The sequence below is a fragment of the Hyperolius riggenbachi genome, chromosome 6 (assembly GCF_040937935.1).
Source record: "Hyperolius riggenbachi isolate aHypRig1 chromosome 6, aHypRig1.pri, whole genome shotgun sequence".
Classification (NCBI taxonomy): Eukaryota; Metazoa; Chordata; class Amphibia; order Anura; family Hyperoliidae; genus Hyperolius; species Hyperolius riggenbachi.
In genome coordinates, this window is record NC_090651.1 from 387,234,966 (window position 1) to 387,261,519 (window position 26,554).

Below are 26,554 nucleotides of genomic sequence, written 5' to 3' on the forward strand. Positions count from 1 at the left end.
ACCAGAGACCACCATGTCAGAGGTGGACCTGATGGAAGACTGAATAGAGAGGAAAAAAACCTCCCCTTTTGGTATTAAAAACATCAATACACCATATACATACATCCCATATATATCCCACTTATGAGGATCAATAGCGCCAATCATACCTCTACTCATGTTAATGTCGTTGTCAAAACCATCACTCGTAGCCAGCTAAAAAGCCAAAAGGAAGAGATTCAGCTAATCAGCAGGCAATACCTCCTAAAGTTCCGCCTCTCCGCTACGTAGTATACGGACAGGAACAGCACATAACTGCACCAAAGCCGCCGACCAATCAGCGGCAAGACGCCCCTTCGTGACGTATGCGGAACTATATCGGCATGAATATACGTCACGCGTACTGAGCCAATGGGAGTACCCGCCCATCGGCATTAGTTGAAACCCTGAGAGCGTGGCATATGCGGCATATACCGCAGAAACCTGATGTTAAGCCACTCAAAAGAGAGCTGGAAAGACTTAAGAAGCACAAGATTGACTTGGATCTTCATGCTCGCACTTTGATGGAATATTGTCAAAACAGAAGAATTCCTCGATCAATTAGGGCCCAGGTGGCCCCACAATTATTTACTAAGGACACTAACTTCTGTTCCGTATGGGAGCGTATATTCAACAAGGCTTCCTTCGATGCGATGCTACACACTATCAACAGGATCCACCATGAGCTTCCAGCTCTAGAGGTTAAGATTGTAGAGACTTTGAGACAACTGAGATCTCTTCTTCCCGATGATGAGTATATTAGTTACACTGATACCTTGGAGAATAAATTAGAATCCTACACAAAATCAGTGGAAGAAATAAAAAGATCGAAATATATTCGTGATGTGTCCGATTATCAGTCTGGATATGTTTACTCGTGGCAGAGGATGGTTCCAGCAAATTCGAGACGACCTAGGGGGCGTCCAAGAGGCTCTAGGGGTGGCAAACCTGGCTCAGGAAACTCAGGCCCCAATTCCTCTGAGAGCGATTTTTTATCAGAGTCGAGGGACCCCTCCCCAGTAGGAGGAGGAAACGTAGAGGCGGGAAGCGATATCACCGCCAGCAACAGAGGCTCCAACAAAAAAAGAGGTCATCAGAGTCGGAGCAACCAGATGACCTTGGCTTACGCCAGAGGAAGGATCAGCTGTCCCAACCCTAGTGGTTAATATATCGGGCCATAGTTTATCAAGTCTTGAGGAAAAGGTCCTTAATTATGGATTGTCCTTTAGCCCTACAAACTGTCCAAATTTCTTTCTCCTGGAACAGGAACTCTATAGATTCTTTAGGAATATCAAATTGAAGGCCTTTTTCAGCACCTTGCCTACTAATCCCACGAATGATCAGGCGGACAGTACTGATAAGTTGACATTGTCCTCTACGGGACTACGCTCTAAAAGTGCATTCATGCCCCTGACCAATGTGTTGGTGGATCTGTTTGTCTCTAAGGTGGAAGAGGACATTAAGATCGTCGAACAGGAATCTATACAGGACAAAGTCAGGTATAACCTTACTAAAGGGGAATTGAGAGCATTACATGATTTACAGTCCAGAACTGATATAGTGATCCATCCCGCAGATTAAGGCGGGGCGGTTGTTGTTTTGGATGCTCAGTACTATCGAAATGAGATACTTGGACAATTGGGGCAGAGTGATGTGTATAGAAGGGTTGAGAGGGATCCACTGTCTGGTATACAGGTTCGCATTAAAGCACTGGTTGAAGCAGCATTTGAGAGTGGGATTATTGACGAAAAATTGTCCAAATTTTTGATTAAAGATCACCCTGTCACCCCTAGCTTTTACACATTACCCAAGATACATAAGAATCTTGAGTTCCTGCCGGGTCGACCTATAGTATCCGGCGTGGACTCAATTTTCGTACCGATAGCACAGTTTCTGGATAAAATGCTCCAACCCATGGTAGTCCAACTGGACTCTCATGTTAAGGATACGTCCAGTTTCCTAGAGAAATTACATAACATTGATGATCTTGATGAAAACACCTTGCTGGTTACGTTGGATGTGGAGAGCCTTGACACCTCCATCCCACATGATGGAGGTGTAGAGGCTGTGGACTGGTATGTGATGACACAGTTGGATCTTACTAAAGAACAACGTGGTTTTCTTGTGGATTTGTTCAAAATTGTACTATATTTCAACTATTTCAAATTTGAAGAGAACTTCTATATACAGCAGAGGGGAACGGCAATGGGGTCGAACGTGGCTCCGTCCTATGCAAATCTTTTTATGGGTCTGTTTGAAGAAACGTTTATTTATTCCCATGTGCTTTTCCGCCAGCACGCTAAGTGCTGGTGGAGGTACATCGATGATGTTTATTGCTTGTGGGTGGGGCCGCGTTCGATCCTTGATGAGTTTCTCTCTGTGTTGAAGGATCGCTTTCCCACGATCAGATTGACGGCCCATGTAGATTTAGTCAGGGTCTCCTTTCTGGACACCATAGTGTTCAGAGATGGCAAACGGTTAGGTACAGATCTTTATATGAAGTGGACAGACAGGAATTCAATACTACATTACTCCAGTTTTCACCCACAACAAATAAAAGATTCCATACCAGGAAGTCAGTTTAAAAGAGTATCAAGAATTGTTTCAGGCGAACAGGGCCAGCATCAGCAATTGGGTAGAATGAGAAAAAAATTTGAATCTAGAGGTTATCCTGCACATACTTTACGGGAGACGAGAGGGCCAAGGAGATCCAAAAGTGGAGGCCCTTGTCTCCCTTTTGTATCAATGTTCAATACATGCAGTCCTAAGATAAAGAAAGTTATTTGTAAACATTGGCATCTCCTGAGGGAAGCTTTCCCTCGCTTTCCAGAGTTTCGCTACCCTCCCCTTTTTTCATACAAAAAAGCCCCAACGATTCGGGACAAGTTGGTCCATACTAGGCCCTCTATGAGTAAGCTGAGAGAGGGCAAGAAAGGTACATATCCATGTCTGAGCTGCCACCTCTGTAGTTTTATTATCAGGGGTGATGTTTTTAGACATCCCTCTAAGGGGACTATTTTTTATATCAAGGAACATTTTGATTGCAATTCAACTTTTGTTATCTACATGTTGAAGTAGAAATAAATAAAAAATCGCTCTCAGAAGAATTGGGGCCTGAGTTTCCCGAGCCAGGTCTGCCACCCCTAGGGCCTCTTGGACTCCCCCTAGGTCGTCTCGAATTTGCTGGAACCATCCTCTGCCACGAGTAAACATATCCAGACTGATAATCGGACACATCACGATTATATTTCGATCTTTTTATTTCTTCCACTGATTTTGTGTAGAATTCTAATTTATTCTCCAAGGTATCAGTGTAACTAATATACTCATCATCGGGAAGAAGAGATCTCAGTTGTCTCAAAGTCTCTACAATCTTAACCTCTAGAGCTGGAAGCTCATGGTGGATCCTGTTGATAGTGTGTAGCATTGCATCGAAGGAAGCCTTGTTGAATATACGCTCCCATACGGAACAGAAGTTAGTGTCCTTAGTAAATAATTGTGGGGCCACCTGGGCCCTAATTGATCGAGGAATTCTTCTGTTTCGACAATATTCCGTCAAAGTGCGAGCATGAAGATCCAAGTCAATCTTGTGCTTCTTAAGTCTTTCCAGCTCTCTTTTGAGTGGTTTAACATCAGGTTTCTGCGGTATATGCCGCATATGCCACGCTCTCAGGGTTTCAACTAATGCCGATGGGCGGGTACTCCCATTGGCTCAGTACGCGTGACGTATATTCATGCCGATATAGTTCCGCATACGTCACGAAGGGGCGTCTTGCCGCTGATTGGTCGGCGGCTTTGGTGCAGTTATGTGCTGTTCCTGTCCGTATACTACGTAGCGGAGAGGCGGAACTTTAGGAGGTATTGCCTGCTGATTAGCTGAATCTCTTCCTTTTGGCTTTTTAGCTGGCTACGAGTGATGGTTTTGACAACGACATTAACATGAGTAGAGGTATGATTGGCGCTATTGATCCTCATAAGTGGGATATATATGGGATGTATGTATATGGTGTATTGATGTTTTTAATACCAAAAGGGGAGGTTTTTTCCCTCTCTATTCAGTCTTCAATCAGGTCCACCTCTGACATGGTGGTCTCTGGTTGGAGGGCTCTGGTGCTGCACTCTCATTGGTCCATAGATACTATATAAGTGTATGTGATGTTTGATGAGCCTATGCAGTGTTTTGACAACTTGATAATGAGCTAGATTGCTCAAAACAGCGGTCTGTTGTTGTATCCTCTGCCTTATCTGATGTGATCAATAAAAGAAGCTTTATCTACATCGGTGGTGCCTGCACGACTTGTTTTCTACATTGACGGCTCTGGTGGTGTGGAGAGCCGACTGCCTGGGCTCACCATCTCCTATACATGGGTGCTGTCTCAACCTTCAATACTGGTCAAAATCCTTGTAATTTAAAAGATGACCGCTGTCATGGTGATCTCTCAGCTTCCAGGTCTGTGCATACTTACAACCATGAATTAGTATTATAGATAGGGGACTGACAGAGGTCATGGAAAAATATGTGATCAGTTATTGTGAACCAGGATGAGATTATTTACGTGTTATATGTTCTAAGATGAGAAGAATTTTCCAAATCCTATTGATCTTTTTCCCAAGGACGTTCTCTGTTTACAGATCCTCGTGTCCTGACCTGGAGTGATCTGTTCCTCAAAATATAAGTAAGAGATTATGTCTTGGTACAGACGTGGCATTTACAAAGTATAAATATCAGCTTTGCTTCCATAAATTATCTCACAGATCAGGACACTGAGGCAAGAAGACCTCATATCATCTGAACCACCAACTGAAGCCGACATCTGAGATTCACAGCCATGAATTCCATCCTTGCCTTCCTGATCCTCAGCATTGTCCACACTGCAGGTGAGAGAAACAATATAGAAAATGTTACAATCCCTCGTGTATCTTCATGTTCTAGTGAAATAATACACTACATTACATTTTCCAGTGAAATTTGTATTTGTCTCTTTTTGGATATGGGAATAAAAAGTATCCTATACTTTATTCCAGGTAATGTACTATGTGTGTGCCAAATTTCATTCAAATACGTTGAGCCGTTTTTGCGTGATCGAGTAACAAACATCCAAACTTTCCCATTTATTATATTAGTAGGATACATGATTTAATCAGTGTTTGCCTGATTTAGATATTAACATTTATCACAGGTGACAACAACTTTTGTTCTGTCAGGGGCATCTCTACGGAATGTTTGGTTACTGAGATTTCCAAAGCCAGTACAAAACATACCTTATCTCCCAGATAGTTTTTGGAGGGATTCTGCATATCTAATCAGCCGACCTAGGCTAATCATAACTGGGAGGGAGGGGCTAGATTTAATATACAGCAATATTTAACGATAGGAAGTTTTTATGAGGCTGAACCCAGGAAAATGACCATGGCATTGAGTATCCTACTAATCCTACTAATATAATAAATTCGAAAGTTCGGATGTTCGGATGTTTGGATGTTTGGATGTTTGTTACTCGATCACGCAAAAATGGCTGAACGGATTTGAATGAAATTTGGCACACACATAGTACATTACCTGGAATAAAGTATAGTATACTTTTTATTCCCATAACCAAAAAGGGGGCGGAGACAAATACAAATTTCACTGGGAAAATGTAAACTGCAGCCATTCACACTGTTAATGGCAGGGTTCTCAAACTTTGCGCACTTGGTCACTGGGTGACTGAGATTAATATTCAGAAAGGTGGGTGGAGTCTATAAAAACAAACAAAATTAACCTATTGATTTTCAAGGGGAATATTTACATTGCTGCCATTCTTGCACTGTTAATGGCACAAGCCTCAAACCTGATACAGTTGATCATTGGGTGACTAGGGTTCAATTTCAGAAAGGGGGTGGAGCCACAAACAGCCAATTAGATTAGTTTTAGTTCAATGCAAATTATTGATGCCAAACACTGCAAAGATCACAAACTAGGTAATTGATTAATTGTGTATTAGGGTTAGAAAAGTAGGCACAGCCAACACAGCCAAATACATAAGCGGGCAACGCCGGGTCATAAGTGGGCGGAGACAAATACAAATTTTACTGGGAAAATGTAAACTGCAGCCATTCTTTCACTGTTAATGGTAGGGTTCTCAAACTTTGCACAGTTGGTTACTGGGTGACTGAGATTAATACTCAGGAAAGTGGGTGGAGTCTATAAAAGCCAATCAAAATTAACCTATTGATTTTCGAGGGGAATATTTACATTGCTGCCATTCTTGCACTGTTAATGGCACAAGCCTCAAACCTGGTACAGTTGATCATTGGGTGACTAGGGTTCAATATCAGAAAGTGGGTGGAGCCACAAACAACCAATTAGATTTGTTTCATTCCAATGCAAATTATTGATGCCAAAGACTGCAAAGCTCACAAATTTGGTAATTGAGTAATTGGTTAATTGTGCGTTAGGGTTAGAAAAGTGGGCACAGCAAAAACCAGCCAAATACATAAGCGGGCAACACCGGGTCATAAGTTGGCGGAGACAAATACAAATTTTACTGGGAAAATTTAAACAGAAGCCATTCTTACGCTGTTAATGGCAGGGTTCTCAAACTTTGCACAGTTGGTTACTGGGTGACTGGGGTTATTATTCAGAAAAGTGGGTGCAGCCTACAAAAGGCAATCAAAAATTACCTATTTATTTTTCAGGGGAATATTTTATTGCTGCCATTCTTGCACTGTTAATGGCACAAGCCTCAAACCTGGTACAGTTGATCATTGGGTGACTGGGGTTTAAATTCATAAAACAGGGTGGAGCCACACACAGCCAATATGATTTGTTTCATTTTAGTGCAGGTTATTGATGCCAAAGACCGCAAAGCTCACAAACTTGGTCATTGAGTAATTGATTAATTGTGTGTTAGGGTTAGGAAAAGTGGGCGCAGCCAGCACCTGAAAAATACATAATCGGGCAATGCCGGGTCATCAGTAGGCGGAGACAAATGCAAATTTCACTGAGAGGATGTAAACTGCAGCAATTCTTACACTTTCAATGGTAGGGTTCTCAAACTTTGCACAATTGGTCACTGGTTGACTGGGATTAATATTCAGAGAAGTGGGTGGAGCCTACAAAAGCCAATCAAAATTCACCTATTGATTTTCAAGGGGAATATGTAAATGCTTCCATTATTGCACTGTTAATGGCACAAGCCTTAAACCTGGTACAGTTGGTCATTGGGTGACTGGGGTTCAAATTCAAACAAAGGGGTGGAGCCACAAACAGCCAATCAGATTTGTTTAATCTCAATGCAAAATTATTGATGCCACAGACCGCAAAGCTCACAAACTTGGTTATTGAGTAATTGTGTGTTAGGGTTAGAAATAGTAGGCGGAGCCAACACCAGCTAAATACATACCTGAACAATGTTAGGAAATAAGTGGGTGGAGAAAAATACAAATTTCATTGCGCAAACGTAAACTGCAGCCATTCTTACACTGTTAATGGCAGGGATCTAAAACTTTGCACAGCTGGTCACTGGGTGACTGGGATTGATATTCAGAAGTGGGTGGAGCCTATAAAAGACAATCAAAATCCAACTATTGATTTTTAAGGGGAATATTTAATTGCTGCCATTCTTGCACTGTTAATCACCTGTACCTGGTACAGTTGGCCATTGGGTGATTGGGGTTCAAATTCAGAAAAGGGGTGGAGCCACATCCAATCAGATTAATTTTATTTCATTGCAAAGTATTGATGCCAAAGACTGCAAAGCTCACATACTTGGTCATTAAGTAATTGTGTGTTAGGGTTAGGAAAAGTGGGCAGAGCCAACACCAGCCAAATACATACCCGGGCAACGCCGGGCGTCCAGCGCTAGTCCTTAATAATTTACTGCATTTTACTATATGTTACTGCTTTTTTTTTCGCACAGTAACACTTTGTGATGTGAAGTGATTTCAAATTGAGTTAGCAAACCCTAAGTAAAAAAAAATGGTTTAGCTTTAGATAATCATTGATCTTTACCACTACATGTAAATGCATTACTATGAGAATTTCCTACAGCAATACAGAATATAGGCAGAGAGGGATTGTATGATTGGCCACATCACAACACATAGTTGCAATTGATTTGTTTATATAAAATATTACAGAGCTGGTGGGTCACTGAATGGAGAGATGAAGGACTTTCAGTGGATGGAGCATAAGTGAACCATTTCCATTTCTTAAAGGACCCCTAAAGGGAAAGGAATATGGAGGCTTCTATTAATATGTCCTTTTAATCAATATTGGAAGCCTGGCTGTCCTGCTAATCCTCTGCCTCTAATACTTTCAGCCATCGCCCCTGAACTAGCATGTAAATCAGAGGATTCTGATTGAAGTGTGACTGTTTACCAGCATGATTGTTTCTGGTGTGTGATTCAGACTCTACTGCAGCCACATTGATCAGCAGGGCTGCCAGGCAACTGGTATTGTTTAACAGGACAAACTGTCCTCCTCTTGTTACCTCCACCTAAAAAGAATCCCCAGCATCCACCCTTTTCTCACACAGGACACTACCAAACGTCTGGTGCATGCCCTGATTATTTCCCGACTAGACTATTGCAACTCTCTGCTCTGCGGCCTCCCTGCGTACTGCATACAGACCATCATAAACTCTGCTGCACGACTCATCCACCTCTCCTCCTGCTTCTACAGCCCTATCCCCCTCTGTCACTCCCTTCACTGGCTGCCAATCACACCTCATCCACCTCTCCTCCTGCTTCTACAGCCCTATCCCCCTCTGTCACTCCCCTCACTGGCTGCCAATCACACCTCATCCACCTCTCCTCCTGCTTTTACAGCCCTATCCCCCTCTGTCACTCCCTTCACTGACTGCCAATCACACCTCATCCACCTCTCCTCCCACTTCTCCAGCCCAATCCCCCTCTGTCACTCCCTTCACTGGCTGCCAGTCACACCTCATCCACCTCTCCTCTTGCTTCTCCAGCCCTATCCCCCTCTGTCACTCCCTTCACTGGCTGCCAGTCACACCTCATCCACCTCACCTCCCACTTCTCCAGCCCTATCCCCCTCTGTCACTCCCTTCACTGGCTGCCAATCACACCTCATCCACCTCCCCTCCTGCTTTTACAGCCCTATCCCCCTCTGTCACTCCCTTCACTGACTGCCAATCACACCTCATCCACCTCTCCTCCCACTTCTCCAGCCCAATCCCCCTCTGTCACTCCCTTCACTGGCTGCCAGTCACACCTCATCCACCTCTCCTCCTGCTTCTCCAGCCCAATCCCCCTCTGTCACTCCCTTCACTGGCTGCCAATCACACCTCATCCACCTCTCCTCCTGCTTCTACAGCCCTATCCCCCTCTGTCACTCCCCTCACTGGCTGCCAGTCACACCTCATCCACCTCTCCTCCTGCTTCTACAGCCCTATCCCCCTCTGTCACTCCCCTTACTGGCTGCCAATCACACCTCATCCACCTCTCCTCCTGCTTCTCCAGCCCTATCCCCCTCTGTCACTCCCTTCACTGGCTGCCAATCACATCTCATCCACCTCTCCTCCCACTTCTCCAGCCCTATCCCCTCTGTCATTCCCTTCACTGGCTGCCAATCACACCTCATCCACCTCTCCTCCCACTTCTCCAGCCCTATCCCCCTCTGTCACTCCCTTCACTGGCTGCCAATCACACCTCATCCACCTCTCCTCCTGCTTCTACAGCCCTATCCCCCTCTGTCACTCCCTTCGCTGACTGCCAATCACACCTCATCCACCTCTCCTCCCACTTCTCCAGCCCAATCCCCCTCTGTCACTCCCTTCACTGGCTGCCAGTCACACCTCATCCACCTCTCCTCCTGCTTCTCCAGCCCAATCCCCCTATGTCACTCCCTTCACTGGCTGCCAATCACACCTCATCCACCTCTCCTTCTGCTTCTCCAGCCCTATCCCCCTCTGTCACTCCCTTCACTGGCTGCCAGTTACACAAAGGATACAATTTATAATCCTATCTAAATCAACTTATTTCCAGACTAGCTGATGACCCGGCATTGCTTGGGTATGTATTTGGCTGGTGTTGGCTGTGCCCACTTTTTCTAACCCTAACACACAATCACTCAATTACTCAATGACCAAGTTTGGGAGCTTTGCTGTCTTTGGCATCAAAAATTTGCATTTAAATGAAACAAATCTGATTTGCTGTTTGTGGCTCCACCCCCTTTTCTGAATTTGAACCCCTGTCACCCAATGACCAACTGTACCAGCTTTGAGGCTTGTGCCATTAATAGTGCAAGAATGGCAGCAATTAAACATTCCACTTGAAAATCAATAGGTGAATTTTGATTGGCTTTTGTAGGCTCCACCCACTTTTCTGAATATTAATCCAAATCACCCAGGGACCAACTGTGCAAAGTTTGAGAAACCTGCCATTAACAGTGTAAGAATGGCTGCAGTTTACATTTTCACAGTGAAATTTGTGGTTATTGGGCTAAAACGTATCCTATACTTTATTCCAGGTAATGTACTATGTGTGTGCCAAATTTCACTCAAATCCGTTCAGCCATTGTTGCGTGATCGAGTAACAAACTTCCAAACATCCAAACTTTTGCATTTATAATATTAGTGAGATACACAAGACAAGACAAGACAAGACAAATAACATTTATATTGCGCTTTTCTCCTTGCGGACTCAAAGCGCCAGAGCAGAGCAGCAGCCACTAGGGCGCGCTCTATTGGCAGTAGCAGTGTAAGGGAGACTTGCCAAAGGTCTCCTACTGAATTAGTGCTGGCTTACTGAACAGGCAGAGCCGAGATTCGAACCCTGGTCTCCTGTGTCAGAGGCAGAGCCCTTAACCATTACACCATCAGCCAACATACCATCTTACACGCAATGTCCGCTCTACTAACAATATCCTTCTCTCTCCTTCCCTGATCACCTCTTCCCACTCCCGCTTACAAGACTTCTCTTGATCCTCTCCCCTCTTCTGGAACATTCTCCCTCAACACATCTGCAACTCACCCACACTTTACTCTTTTCAGGTTCAAACTTAAAACTCATCTCTTCAGGCAAGCATACTCTCCTACCTCGTACACCCTGCCCACTAACCACCATTCTACCACCTTATACACAGCTTCCCTTTACCTACTGTCCTATACCTTAAACCTTTAGACTGTAAGGCCTTTTGGCCAGGGCTTGCCTCCCCTTTTGTCTCACAATGTTGTGTAATGGGTGTACATACCTCCCACCCGTGTCAAAATATGTAGTTAATTTGTTCACTGCATCAGCTGTTATCCACTCTTGTATTGTATTAACTGTTGTTTTGTCTATTTTGTATTGTTATACCCTGTATACTGCTGTACAGTGCCAAGGAAGATGCTGATGCTATATACATTAATAACAATAATAATAACAGTAAATTAATATGGCAGCCTCCATATTCCTCCCCCTTCAGGTGTCCTTATAGTGTTTTCTCTTCACCAGTCTATTCGATCAGGTAATTGTAGTAATATAACTGTGCATTTGTTGTATTTTTAGTGCTGGGTGTACAATACAAGTGCCATGCTTGCCGCGCCCGGGATTCGGACGACTGTGAAGGTGAAGAAGTTTTATGCCCAGAAGGCAGCGCCTGTATGACCGTCTCTGAACGACTGATCATTTCCGGTATGTCTAATCCTCATTTTAAATTAACCTCCCTGGCATTAACCCCAAGTCAGGCTTGGAGTTTGAAAGCCGCAGCTCAGATCGGTAGCCCCGAGCTAGACTCGTGGTCACCGACACAAGGTCTATGCAGAGCAATGGTGCGCAGCGGGCGTTTTCACTCACCTCCCTGGGGATCCACATTCTTCTTCCTGTCCTCCGAGGCTCTGCATTCCCCTAGTGAGATCGCCGGCTGTCATCATGACACCAGGTGGCGATCTCACTATAAGGCTACAGCTCCATCCGGAATACGGAGGGAGAACTGCAGTGCTGGATGCCAGGGAGGTGAGTAAGTGCTGCGGCTGCTGCAGATCTCTTTAACCCCTTGTCCCCCATGCAGGCTGGGATAGCCAGAATGTGGAGCCCCAGCCATGTAGCTATGGACTATGGTATGGGGGGTTCCGGGGGGGAGAGGGGCAACCAAGCCTCTCCCTCTCCCCTGGAGCCCTTGTCCAATCCATGAACAAGGGGCTCTTCCCCACCTCTGTTGCCCAGGAGAAGGCAGAGGCCGATGACGCTCTGGGGGCGGAGGGTCATGGTGGCATCTGGGGGTCCCCTTTAGGATGGAGACCGACCACTTTGTACCCCTATACTCATTTTGCACGGGGATCTCCATCTTGAAGGGGACTCCCAGATGCTACCATGAACCACCCAAGGCATTGTTGGCTCCCACCTCCTCCTAGGGCACTGGAGGTGGGGAAGAGCCCCTTGTCTATGGATTGGACAATGGCTCTGGGGGAGAGGGGCAGGCTTGCATGGACCATGAGGGCTGGTATAGCTCCTGGTTTCCAGGGAGTCTGTACACAACTGCCTACGGACCCCCTGAAAGCCCCGTCAGGAAAATCACTGCTCTTTCTTCTGATATATGTAAATTGACACTACCGCTCTGCTTATACATTATCTGTTATTTACGCATTTAAATGTATACTTTTTCCAATCGTAACTTTAAAATTTATTTTCTCCAAACCTATAAGGTCTTTTAGATTTTTTTTTATGTCTTGTTCCCTCGTTCCTCCTTAACAAACCCTGCAAATTTGGTGTTTCTAGCACGTACAGAAAAAACAACCTACAGTGGGTGTCTTCAAAAACAGTATCAAAATTTATTTAGAACATCATTACACCTTCATAAAATTACCCTTATCCCCCCTTAAAAACACGGCCGTGTTTACCAAACGTCAGCTGACTCCACACATTCAACTTCTGCACAACTAGGCAACCTCAATTGCTAGCATACTATTCCCTATGGCAAGGGTTAAGGTAGCTCTCTTATTTCTCAAACAATTATGTGCGCTATATTGTCACTTGATTGCAACAACCCAAACTGATGTATATCGTGCAGCGGGTACACTGGAGGCGTGGTTTATAAAGCTTCAATGTAACGTGAAATCAACAATTCCTGCAGTTGTATGCACGGACAGTGCTCCAAACAATGTCACAACCTCAGATTACAGATTGAAAAGTATTCTGGCAATCTCATCACCACTTGATAACTTCCTTCATGCCCATAAAAAGGTCACATGCACGGAATTCCATATAATGCCTTTATCTTGGAGTTTGAGCTTTGACACAGCTTCTGCACGTGGAGTCACACTACCACAACTCCCATCACAGGCTTGATTAGACAGTCACAGTTAAGCTTGCCATGCAAAAGCGGACATACAGCTGCGGACAAATAGCACTGCCCTGCGGGCTCTCACCACCGCTGGTTGCCGTGTCACTAGCCTGCTTGTTGCCCTGTATCCAGTCCCAGACTCCGCTGCTACGTATCACCATCAGATGAGGCATATCCCAATTACGTTTGAGAAAGCTTGGAGTAGCGCCGAGCGAAACATGTCACGTGACACGGCCGTCACGATCAGCTGACCGGAACACTAACAAGCTGAGCACGCTATACGCAACGCCTGGAGTCTCTACAACTATATGCCTCATCTGATGGTGATACGTAGCAGCGGAGTCTGGGACTGGATACAGGGCAACAAGCAGGCTAGTGACACGGCAACCAGCGGTGGTGAGAGCCCGCAGGGCAGTGCTATTTGTCCGCAGCTGTATGTCCGCTTTTGCATGGCAAGCTTAACTGTGACTGTCTAATCAAGCCTGTGATGGGAGTTGTGGTAGTGTGACTCCACGTGCAGAAGCTGTGTCAAAGCTCAAACTCCAAGATAAAGGCATTATATGGAATTCCGTGCATGTGACCTTTTTATGGGCATGAAGGAAGTTATCAAGTGGTGATGAGATTGCCAGAATACTTTTCAATCTGTAATCTGAGGTTGTGACATTGTTTGGAGCACTGTCCGTGCATACAACTGAAGGAATTGTTGATTTCACGTTACATTGAAGCTTTATAAACCACGCCTCCAGTGTACCCGCTGCACGATATACATCAGTTTGGGTTGTTGCAATCAAGTGACAATATAGCGCACATAATTGTTTGAGAAATAAGAGAGCTACCTTAACCCTTGCCATAGGGAATAGTATGCTAGCAATTGAGGTTGCCTAGTTGTGCAGAAGTTGAATGTGTGGAGTCAGCTGACGTTTGGTAAACACGGCCGTGTTTTTAAGGGGGGATAAGGGTAATGTTATGAAGGTGTAATGATGTTCTAAATAAATTTTGATACTGTTTTTGAAGACACCCACTGTAGGTTGTTTTTTCTGTTCGGTCATTTTGGACAGTGGGTGGCTCCCCCTGTGTGGGGTCAGTAAATTATAGGCTTCAGCGCATCCCAATTATTTTCTTTTGCAGGTTTCTAGCACGTAAACGCTAAATTCAGCGACTATTACCATATTTCCCACACTCAACTTAAAAAGAAAATAAAAAAATTGATCTTCTCAAAAACTATAAGGTCTTTTTGAAAAAAAAAAATTGATTCTTGTTCCCACTGTCCTCCCTGCAAATTTGGTGTTTCCAGCATGTGCCGGGCTTTGCTATAGACTCCTAAAAAATGTAAATGCAATTTTTTTTTTAAAAAAAAAGTGTTAAATGGGATTCCACAGATTTTGGTGACGGTACCGTGAATGGGGCTGTTTTGCACTATGGACAGCATCATGGAAGATGTTGGCGCTATATAAATAAAAATAATAATAGTTGTTATTATTATTATAGTTGTTGTTACTACTATTGTTTGATATCACTTTTGTTTTTACAGGTCAACAAACTCACTCGGTTTTAAAGCGATGTGCGGAGAACTTGCCTTGCAAAGCAGCTTCTAACGCATTTGCCACAAATGAAAATCGTGTATCGCTTTTCACGGAATGCTGTACAGGAGATCTGTGTAACTCTGATGGCTACAACAGTAAGTTCTGGGAAGAGTGTTCCTTGTTATATTATCCTCCTCAGCTAGATCCAGACATTTCTTGGCCTGCATATAATATTCACACCAGCTTGTGACCTTAAAGGGGATCTGAAGGGGAAATAAACGTATGAGAGAATGATTTGTATGTGTAGTACAGCTAATAAATGGAACATTGGTAGCAAAGAATATAGTCTCATATGGTTTCCAATACAGGAAGAGTTAAGAATCTTCAGTTGTTATCTATGTAAAAGAGTTTCTCTGAGCTCTTCTCCTAATTTAATCAGAGAGCAATGCTATTTTCTGAAGTACTTATCTCAACCTGTCTGTCACTGTTCCTAGTTTGTTTAAGGTTTTACTGCCAGGAAGTTCAAAGGATCCTTAGCACCATATAGGCAGGTGGGGAGTGTTAGACCTGTCCCCATTCAAGAATAAGATGTCCCTCTCTGTAGATTGGAAGAAAGGGGCCAAATCCCGCCCACCAGGGGTGGATACGATTAATGTACAGTTGTACAGAGGCGCCAGTAGTATAGAAGAAGCTAAAAACTTTTAAAATGAAGGAGGCAGCAGTGGACTTGCCACCCCGAGGTAGACACAAGATACTGTTGACTTTTTTCCACAAAAACAATTTATTTACATACTCCAGACAAGTGCAACACGACAAGTGCATTTTGTGGGCATATCCCACTTCATCAGGCTATAACAAGGAGTACACAACTCATGCAGGTCTAAGCTTAGCGCCTCTGTGTCATCATCACGTACAGCATCAGAGTGTCTGCCTTGCTTCTCTCCCTTTTCTGATGCCAAGAATGCACAAATGGCACTCTGGTGCATCAATGGCTAGGGAAATAGGTCCTCTGAGCAATCCAATTCAGGGGCAGCGTTTTAAGGGCAGAAATCACATTGCATGCTAAATTGCAGGCCTTAAAGTGCTTTAAAACATCTTGCATGTGTATACATGAATCAGGGAGTGTAATTAGAGTACTGCTTCACACTGACACACCAAATTCACTGTGTAACGCACCGCAAACAGCTGTTTGTGTAGTGATGGCCGTGCTGGACTGGTGCGCACTATGGCCAGAGTGTAGGCCGTGGCGGTGTTCAAGCCCATATGGTCGCCGGGCTGAGATAGCTCAATGATAGAACAACAGTGACTGTCCAGCTGATCAAATTTGGTCTGTCCACTACCTTATTATCTTGGGTGTGTCCCCCCCACCCGAGACACTCATATAGCCGGCAGTCATTGCTTCATTGTGATACGCAAGCCCCTTCACCGTGGCAAGGTAGTGATCACGAAGGGGAATTGACACATGCCTTTTGTTTTGTTGTTGCAGCTTTAGTGCAGCCAGAAAAATTAGGCAGGCATGTACACGCACTAGAAAAATTATTAAAGCGGCCGCTGCTAGCAGGGGCCTTAACAATTCAGGAATCTGCCTGGAGTCCTGGACCCTGTTGGTGGTGGCGGAGAAGGCAGTCAAGCGGCCTGCGGGCAGAGATGCTGTGTGGGGACCGACTGAGTCTTAGGGCAGGCAGGGGTGCTTTTTTTTAGCAATAAGAATCAGCAAGGAGCAAGCTAACAAGCCTACAAGAGCCTAACTAAGCTTTCCCTATGTCTCTCTCTGCAGCAGCTCTCCCTTCCCTAATTACTGCAGGCACATGAGTGAGTCCAATGCCTGACGCTGCCTGCCTTTTATAAGGGGGGTTGGGCTCTAGGAGGGAGTGTAGCCTGATTGGCTACAATGTGCCTGCTGACTGTGGTGTAGAGGGTCAAAGTTGACCCTAATGATGCACTATGGGGGCAAATCAAACTTCCGCAAAAGTTTGCGGTTCTCCGCGATCGCGAACCACAGAAGTTTGCTGGCAACCATTCGCCAGCGAACAGCTTGGGCCATCTCTATTCTAGAGCAGCGGTAGGGAACATTGGATCTCCAGCTGTGATAAAACTACAAAACCCAGAATGCATTTGTCTTCACTAATCGTGACTGTGGCTGACAGACTCCTGCAATGCATTGTGGGACTTGTAGTTCCTTAACAGCTGGAGAGCCAAGGTTCCCTACCCCTGTTCTAGAGCATGAGTGGCACTGCAGGCAGAGAAGTCCGGCAGGACTTGGACCTTTGGAGCTCGCAGGACGTGAGTGTTCACTTTGTGTTCCCAGCTCGCTGCGCCATCAAATCTCCCCCAAACCCCTTTATGAAAGATCTGCGCTTCCATCTACTAATATGTTCTATTTCTACAGTGCCAATTGACATCAATGATCACCTGGGTCCTCGGTGTCCATCTTGCTTTGCAACGAACACGTTGGGCACTTGTGAGACGGATGTAACATCAATCTGTCCAGGAGTCGATGACAAATGTTCAGATATCTCAGGACACATTTTAGTACCTGGTAAGGTTTTTACTGTTTCTTTAGATGCAAGCTTTACATTTTTAGTACCACTTTTTTGTGTTACATTTTCTTAACCGTATTTCTGGTGATTTACGTAGGTTTATCTTACGTAGGTTTTTCTTTTTGTTTTGTTTTTTTTTTGTTGTTTTTTACATTACTCAAAAGCAAGATTTTACAGGGGTAATTGTTAATGCTCCAAGTGTGGATATATTTCTGCACTTAGACATTTACACATAAATACGTGTATGTAAGAATGTTTTGATTTTGCAGCCTACTGAGTCAGGGGAACAAGCAACCAGTTCACTAAGCAAAAAAGTACTTCTCTCACTGTAGTATACAATTTTACATGGTATAATATTTATACAGATTGTTAGCAGATCATAAAGATATATATATATATTTTTTGTCAATGTCAATGAAGCATCCACTGTAAAGTAATTTGGTGTGTAGAATTTGTATGATTTAGTAGCACCTATTCTACAAATTCATTTATTTATTGTATCTATATAGCGCCAACATATTATGCAGCGCTGGACATTAGTTTAGGTTACAGACAATATTTAGGGGTGACATACAGCAATAAGACAATACAGGAATACAAGAAAGACCCGATCATGCAGCACAGTATGAGTACAAGGTAATGCTTAGTCACTGGATGCAGCATGGAGATCACACAGCACAGTATGAGTACAAGGTAATCCTAAGTCACTGGATGGAGCATGGAGATCACACAGCACAGTATGAGTACAAGGTAATGCTTAGTCACTGGATGGAGCATGGAGATCACACAGCACAGTATGAGTACAAGGTAATGCTTAGTCACTGGATGGGGGCATGGAGATCACACAGCACAGTATGAGTACAAGGTAATGCTTAGTCACTGGATGGAGCATGGAGATCACACAGCACAGTGTGAGTACAAGGTAATGCTTAGTCACTGGATTGGAGCATGGGGATTACACAGCACAGTATGAGTACAAGGTAATGCTTAGTCACTGGATGGGAGCATGGAGATCACACAGCACAGTATGAGTACAGGGTAATGCTTAGTCACTGGATGGGAACATGGAGATCACACAGCACAGTATGAGTACCAGCTAATGCTTAGTCACTGGATGGAGCATGGAGATCACACAGTACAGTATGAGCACAAGGTAATGCTTAGTCACTGGATGGGAGCATGGAGATCACACAGCACAGTATGAGTACAAGGTAATGCTTAGTCACTGGATGGAGCATGGAGATCACACAGCACAGTATGAGTACAAGGTAATGCTTAGTCACTGGATGGGAGCATGGAGATCACACAGCACAGTATGAGTACAAGGTAATGCTTAGTCACTGGATGGGGCATGGAGATCACACAGCACAGTATGAGTACAATGCAATGCTTAGTCATTGGATGGAGCATGGAGATCACACAGCACAGTATGAGTACAATGTAATGCTTAGTCACTGGATGGGGCATGGAGATCACACAGCACAGTATGAGTACAAGGTAATGCGTAGTCACTGGATGGGGGCATGGAGATCACACAGCACAGTATGAGTACAAGGTAATGCTTAGTCACTGGAGGGGAGCATGGAGATCACACAGCACAGTATGAGTATAAGGTAATGCTTAGTCACTGGATGGAGCAAGGAGATCACACAGCACAGTATGAGTACAAGGTAATGCTTAGTCACTGGATGGAGCATGGAGATCACACAGCACAGTATGAGTACCAGGTAATGCTTAGTCACTGGATGAAGCATGGAGATCACACAGCACAGTATGAGCACAAGGTAATGCTTAGTCACTGGATGGGGCATGGAGACCACACAGCACAGTATGAGTACAAGGTAATGCTTAGTCACTGGATGGAGCATGGAGATCACACAGCACAGTATGAGTACAAGGTGATGCTTAGTCAGTCACTGAATGGGAGCATGGAGATCACACAGCACAGTATGAGTACCAGGTAATGCTTAGTCATTGGATGGAGCATGGAGATCACACAGCACAGTATGAGTACAATGTAATGCTTAGTCACTGGATGGGGCATGGAGATCACACAGCACAGTATGAGTACAATGCAATGCTTAGTCATTGGATGGAGCATGGAGATCACACAGCACAGTATGAGTACAATGTAATGCTTAGTCACTGGATGGGGCATGGAGATCACACAGCACAGTATGAGTACAAGGTAATGCGTAGTCACTGGATGGGGGCATGGAGATCACACAGCACAGTATGAGTACAAGGTAATGCTTAGTCACTGGAGGGGAGCATGGAGATCACACAGCACAGTATGAGTATAAGGTAATGCTTAGTCACTGGATGGAGCTAGGAGATCACACAGCACAGTATGAGTACAAGGTAATGCTTAGTCACTGGATGGAGCATGGAGATCACACAGCACAGTATGAGTACCAGGTAATGCTTAGTCACTGGATGGGGCATGGAGACCACACAGCACAGTATGAGTACAAGGTAATGCTTAGTCACTGGATGGAGCATGGAGATCACACAGCACAGTATGAGTACAAGGTGATGCTTAGTCAGTCACTGAATGGGAGCATGGAGATCACACAGCACAGTATGAGTACCAGGTAATGCTTAGTCACTGGATGGAGCATGGAGATCACACAGCACAGTATGAGTACAAGGTAATGCTTTGTCACTGGATGGAGCATGGAGATCACACAGCACAATATGAGTACAAGGTAATGCTTAGTCACTGGAGGGGAGGATGGAGATCACACAGCACAGTATGAGTACAAGGTAATGCTTAGTCACTGGATGGGGCATGGAGACCACACAGCACAGTATGAGTACAAGGTAATGCTTAGTCACTGGATGGAGCATGGAGATCACACAGCACAGTATGAGTACAAGGTGATGCTTAGTCAGTCACTGGATGGGAGCATGGAGATCACACAGCACAGTATGAGTACCAGGTAATGCTTAGTCACTGGATGGGAGCATGGAGATCACACAGCACAGTATGAGTACAAGGTAATGCTTTGTCACTGGATGGAGCATGGAGATCACACAGCACAATATGAGTACAAGGTAATGCTTAGTCACTGGAGGGGAGGATGGAGATCACACAGCACAGTATGAGTACAAGATAATGCTTAGTCACTGGATGGGGCATGGAGATCACACAGCACAGTATGAGTACAAGGTAATGCTTAGTCACTGGATGGAGCATGGAGATCACACAGCACAGTATGAGTACAAGGTGATGCTTAGTCAGTCACTGGATGGGAGCATGGAGATCACACAGCACAGTATGAGTACCAGGTAATGCTTAGTCACTGGATGGGAGCATGGAGATCACACAGCACAGTATGAGTACAAGGTAATGCTTAGTCACTGGATGGAGCATGGAGATCACACAGCACAGTATGAGTACAAGGTAATGCTTAGTCACTGGATGGAGCATGGAGGTCACACAGCACAGTATGAGTACAAGGTAATGCTTAGTCACTGGATGGGAGCATGGAGATCACACAGCACAGTATGAGTACTAGGTGATGCTTAGTTACTGGATGGGAGCATGGAGATCACACAGCACAGTATGAGTACAAGGTAATGCTTAGTCACTGGATGGAGCATGGAGATCACACAGCACAGTATGAGTACAAGGTAATGCTTAGTCACTGGAGGGGTGCATGGAGATCACACAGCACAGTATGAGTACAAGGTAATGCTTAGTCACTGGATGGGAGCATGGAGATCACACAGCACATTATGAGTACAAGGTAATGCTTGGTCACTGGAGGGGAGCATGGAGATCACACAGCACAGTATGAGTACAAGGTAATTATTAGTCACTGGATGGAGCATGGAGATCACACAGCACAGTATGAGTACAAGGTAATGCTTAGTCACTGGATGAAGCATGGAGATCACACAGCACAGTATGAGTACAAGGTAATGCTTAGTCAGTCACTGGATGGGAGCATGGAGATCACACAGCACAGTATAAGTACCAGGTAATGCTTAGTCTGTCACTGGATGGGAACATGGAGATCACACAGCACAGTATGAGTACAGGGTAATGCTTAGTCACTGGTGGGGAGCATGGAGATCACACAGCACAGTATGAGTACAAGGTAATGCTTAGTCTGTCACTGGATGGGAGCATGGGGATCACACAGCACAGTATGAGTACAAGGTAATGCTTAGTCACTGGATGGGAGCATGGAGATCACACAGCACAGTATGAGTACAAGGTAATGCTTAGTCACTGGATGGGAGCATGGAGATCACACAGCACAGTATGAGTACAAGGTAATTCTTAGGCACTGGATGGGAGCATGGAGATCACACAGCACAGTATGAGTACCAGGTAATGCTTAGTCACTGGATGGAGCATGGAGATCACACAGCACAGTATGAGTACAAGGTATTGCTTAGTCAGTCACTGGATGGGAGCATGGAGATCACACAGCACAGTATGAGTACCAGGTAATGCTTAGTCTGTCACTGGATGGGAACATGGAGATCACACAGCACAGTATGAGTACAGGGTAATGCTTAGTCACTGGATGGAGCATGGAGATCACCCAGCACAGTATGAGTACAAGGTAATGCTTAGTCACTGGTGGGGAGCATGGAGGTCACACAGCACAGTATGAGTACCAGGTAATGCTTAGTCAGTCACTGGAGGGGAGCATGGAGATCACACAGCACAGAATGAGTACAAGGTAATGCTTAGTCACTGGAGGGGAGCTTGGAGATTAGGCAAGTTAGGGTCACTCAGATCCATAGGATGGGTGCACAGTAATGGAGGTGCATGAACAGGTAGGAGACACAAGGGGGGGACCCTGCCCGAAGGCTTACAATCTACAAAAAATAATAATAAAATTCCCTCTTTAATTTGCCATTTTTTAAATATTGGTTATTTGTAAGATTCCCGTGGACCCCGTGTCATGTTACTTTACACTGGTGGATTCCTGAAGCTTGAATTTAGAAGCCAGAGGATTGCAGATCATTGTATTTTGGTTTAGTCCTCCACTGCGAGTGCAATCACTAGGCAAGATGTGCAGTGATGTAGAGAGAACCCGTCTCCTCGGGGGTCACTGCAAGTGCAATCACTAGGCAAGATGTGCAGTGATGTAGAGAGAACCCGCCTCCTCGGGGGTCACTGCGGGTGCAATCACTAGGCAAGATGTGCAGTGATGTAGAGAGAACCCGCCTCCTCGGGGGTCACTGCGGGTGCAATCACTAGGCAAGATGTGCAGTGATGTAGAGAGAACCCGCCTCCTCGGGGGTCACTGCGGGGGCAATCACTAGGCAAGATGTGCAGTGATGTAGAGAGAACCCGCCTCCTCGGGGGTCACTGCGGGTGCAATCACTAGGCAAGATGTGCAGTGATGTAGAGAGAACCCGCCTCCTCGGGGGTCACTGCGGGTGAAATCACTAGGCAAGATGTGCAGTGATGTAGAGAGAACCCGCCTCCTCGGGGGTCACTGCGGGTGCAATCACTAGGCAAGATGTGCAGTGATCTAGAGAGAACCCGCCTCCTCGGGGGTCACTGCGGGTGCAATCACTAGGCAAGATGTGCAGTGATGTAGAGAGAACCCGCCTCCTTGGGGGTCACTGCAGGTGAAATCACTAGGCAAGATGTGCAGTGATGTAGAGAGAACCTGCCTCCTCGGGGGTCACTGTGGGTGCAATCACTAGGCAAGATGTGCAGTGATGTAGAGAGAACCCGCCTCCTTGGGGGTCACTGCGGGTGCAATCACTAGGCAAGATGTGCAGTAATGTAGAGAGTAACTTGTCTATATATCTTATCTAAAGTTTAGATCGTTTACACAGCAAATCTAGCTGCAAACAGCTTCAACAGTAAATGATTATTTATTCCTGTAATACAATGAAGGCAGCAATTTTCTGTTTATCACATTACACACAGGCAAGCTGAAAGCATCTCCAGCCCTCAGTCTGTCACAGCCTGTGACAAATTCACTCCTCCCTCCTCCTCTCTGCATCTGAAATCTCTGGCTAGTAACCTCCTCCTCCTCCTGCTCAGACTGAGCTCCCATAAGCCCCTGCTACCTGGGACTGAGTGCCAAGGCTCTCTGAAAAACTGTGGGCAAGGCTTGTTTAGTTTATAGGGAATTGGAGTATTAAAACAAAACAAACTAAATATTTGGCTTGAGGAATGCCCTATAAACTATATGAAAGGAACACAATTATGCTATGAGTAAAAGTTTATCTCGGATCCACTTTAATCGCAGAGTTTTTAAACTTGGCACACTTGGTCACCGGGATTCATTGTCAGGAAAATAGGTGAAGCCTACAACATTCAATCAAAATTCACCTATTGATTTTCAAGGGGAATATTTAAATTGCTCCCATTCTTACGCCATTAAAGGCAGAGGCCTCAAACCTGCTACAGTCAGTCATTGGGTGCCTGGGATTAAAAATCACTAAAGGGGGCGGAGTCACAATCAGATCATCAGATTTCTTTGCTGGATAAACTGCTTCCAGTCACACATTTTTGATGCCAGGAAACCAAAAGCTCACAAACTTGGTCACTGAGTGACTGTGTGTCCAGGTTACAAAAAGTGTGCAAAGCCAAAAATCCTGCATATTTCACTGGGAAAATGTAAACTGCAGCCCTTCTCACACTGTTAATTGCAGGGTTCTTAAACTTCACATAGTTGGTCACTGGGTGACTGAGATTAATATTCACTGGATGGAGCCTACCTCAGCCAATCAAAATTCACCTATTGATTTTCAAAGGGGAATATTTAAATTGCTGCCGTTCTTACACTCTTAATAGCAGAAGTCTTAAACCTGGCACAGTCTGTGATTGGGGGACTGGGGTTCAAATTCAGAAAAGGGGGTGGAGCTACAAACAGCCAATCATATTTGTTTTATTTATCAGGAAAAATTTAAATTATTAAAACCAAGGACCCCAAAGCTCATAAACTTGGTCACTGAGTGGGCGGGGTCAATGACCAACTTTTTTTACAAAGGAGGGTGGTTTAATTGTATAAATGGTCATATTACGCTGCCTGAATATATCCTAAAATACCTACAACCACCCAAGTAAATAGATAAAGGGGTCTAACATTTCTTACTCTGTAAGTATTTACATAAATTGTTCAACAATACCCCACATTGTACTTAAAGAATCATATTTGTAATCTTGGCACAAGAAAATGCCCTCTGGATCAAAGAGCGGTCATTATAGGAAACCAGAGACGTTTTATAATAAAAGTTTTACACCTACCTGGGACTTCCTCCAGCCCCATCCGCACAGATCGCTCCCACGCCGCCGTCCTCAGTCTTCTCTGTCGCCGGTATCGGGTCAGTGAGGGTCACACTGTAGTCACTTCCTGTCTGAGTCACGACTGAGTCAGCCACTTACATACCTGATATTTAACTCTTTCAGGCAGAGAAATAAAAAAAGGAACACAGCCTAGTTATTTGTGTGCTCGGCACTGTACATACACATGTCTATCTCATCATGTCACATGTCACTTCAGGTATCCTTTAAAGCAACTCAACAAATCGAGGGGATAATTAGCTAAGAAATGATGACCCTAAGAAAATATTATCAAATTAGAAACTCTACAGGCTATCTTAGCCCCACCCCTTATCCATTCTCTTTGATAGAAATATTTCCTAAAACTGTAACTAGAAATAATGAAATATCTCAATGCTTCTGCAAACTTCTATTTTGCTACAATTTTCTATTTTGCTCCAATTTGATCTATAAATCACCGAAACTAGCCCCCCCCCCCAAAAAAAAGTGCCAAAGCCCCTCCCCCAATGCGTACTCAGACCTATACTGTAAAACATTTGTTGATATTTTGTCCCCTACTTTATTTTCATTTAACAATATACTAGAGGGGAAACCTGTACTTCCTTCTAAGCTCATCTTAGCTCAAATCTCTGGAATTCCAAAACCTCCCAGAGATCCTTTATACCCTAAAAACGATTGCCGCATATCTCTACTTAATATATGAAAAAAATGTGTGATTGATGTTTTCTGGTATTTCTGTATACTGTTTATTTCAGTAATTGTGGCATTTGTGTTAATCTGTACACTTTTCTCATTCAGGTGGAGTTGATAGAGAATTCTCAGCAAAAGGATGCGTATCTTCCGATATCAGCCACTCTGATTACTCCACCCTTGCTGGTCTGGCAATTTTCAATTACACTCGACTGGTCTACGATACTCCACCTACTAATCTAGTGTAACTGAAGAATTCTTAAGGCATTTACAACGAGATCACATTACAATTATTAGTAATGCATAAAAGCTGATAAATTAATTATACTCATGATGATTTGCATGAATGATCTGAAAATCAAAAATATTGGCGAACGGATCGGATGGGGTGAATAACAAACAATTAAAGTGTAGCTGAGGCGACATGTGATATGATGAATATGTTTTGTACTGTACAGAGAGGTTGTTACAGAGAGAGGTGGCAGCACATACCGGGACAGACAGACAGGGGGCCTTGACTGGACAAAGTAGCAGGGTGAGGGAACATACACAGTGGTGGTTGTTTGGCAGAATAAAGGGGGAAGAACACAGGATGGAGATCACAGGCCTAGTATAAATATTATTCCTCTTTATGCTCTTTTTATGCCCATTCTCTATATGGCGCACCAAAACCTGCCAAGGACAGCCACAGTGTCACAGGTGCAAGAAGGGGATGGGGGACAGTTTGCTAATGCTTTCTACTATTCAAAGTATCTATAGAAGTTATTATTATGAGCACAAGACCAATAGAGAGATACTTCTGCAGTTGAGGAAGGGCCCTTCGGGGCCCCTCTGGCCCAAGGGCCCTGATGCGGTCGCAACCACTGCAACCCCTATTGCTACACCCCTGGCCATTGCTGTAGTTTGGAAAAAAAGACAAACATGATTCAGATAAAAATGATAACAAATGTTTTTGATTCTCTCATAGATAAGCCCAACGATATAAATTCTTTGCATTTTAAGTGAATGCTTATTTTGCAGTACAAATGTAATTGTAATCAGAAAATAAACTTAACTTTGGCTTTCCTCTATTTTGTTCTTGTGGTGTTCTGTTTCCTCCAATATCTATATATAAAATCGTGTGTGTGTGTGTAGTGTGTGTGTAGTGTGTGTGTAGTGTGTAGTGTGTGTGTAGTGTGTGTGTGTGTGTGTGTGCGTGTGTGTGTGTGTGTGTGTGTGTACAGTGTATGTGTGTATGTGTGTG

General features: G+C 44.4%; 1 protein-coding gene across 1 annotated transcript; it reads left to right on the forward strand.

Moving 5' to 3' along the window:
• The first annotated feature begins 4,824 nt into the window (after positions 1 to 4,824).
• Positions 4,825 to 25,617, forward strand: LOC137523124 (uncharacterized). The gene is made up of 5 exons (XM_068243355.1): positions 4,825 to 4,896; positions 11,515 to 11,640; positions 14,820 to 14,966; positions 17,201 to 17,350; positions 25,420 to 25,617. The coding sequence occupies exons 1-5, from the start codon at positions 4,848 to 4,850 to the stop codon at positions 25,557 to 25,559; spliced, it is 612 nt and encodes a 203-aa protein (XP_068099456.1). The 5' UTR covers positions 4,825 to 4,847; the 3' UTR covers positions 25,560 to 25,617.
• The last annotated feature ends 937 nt before the right edge of the window (positions 25,618 to 26,554 follow it).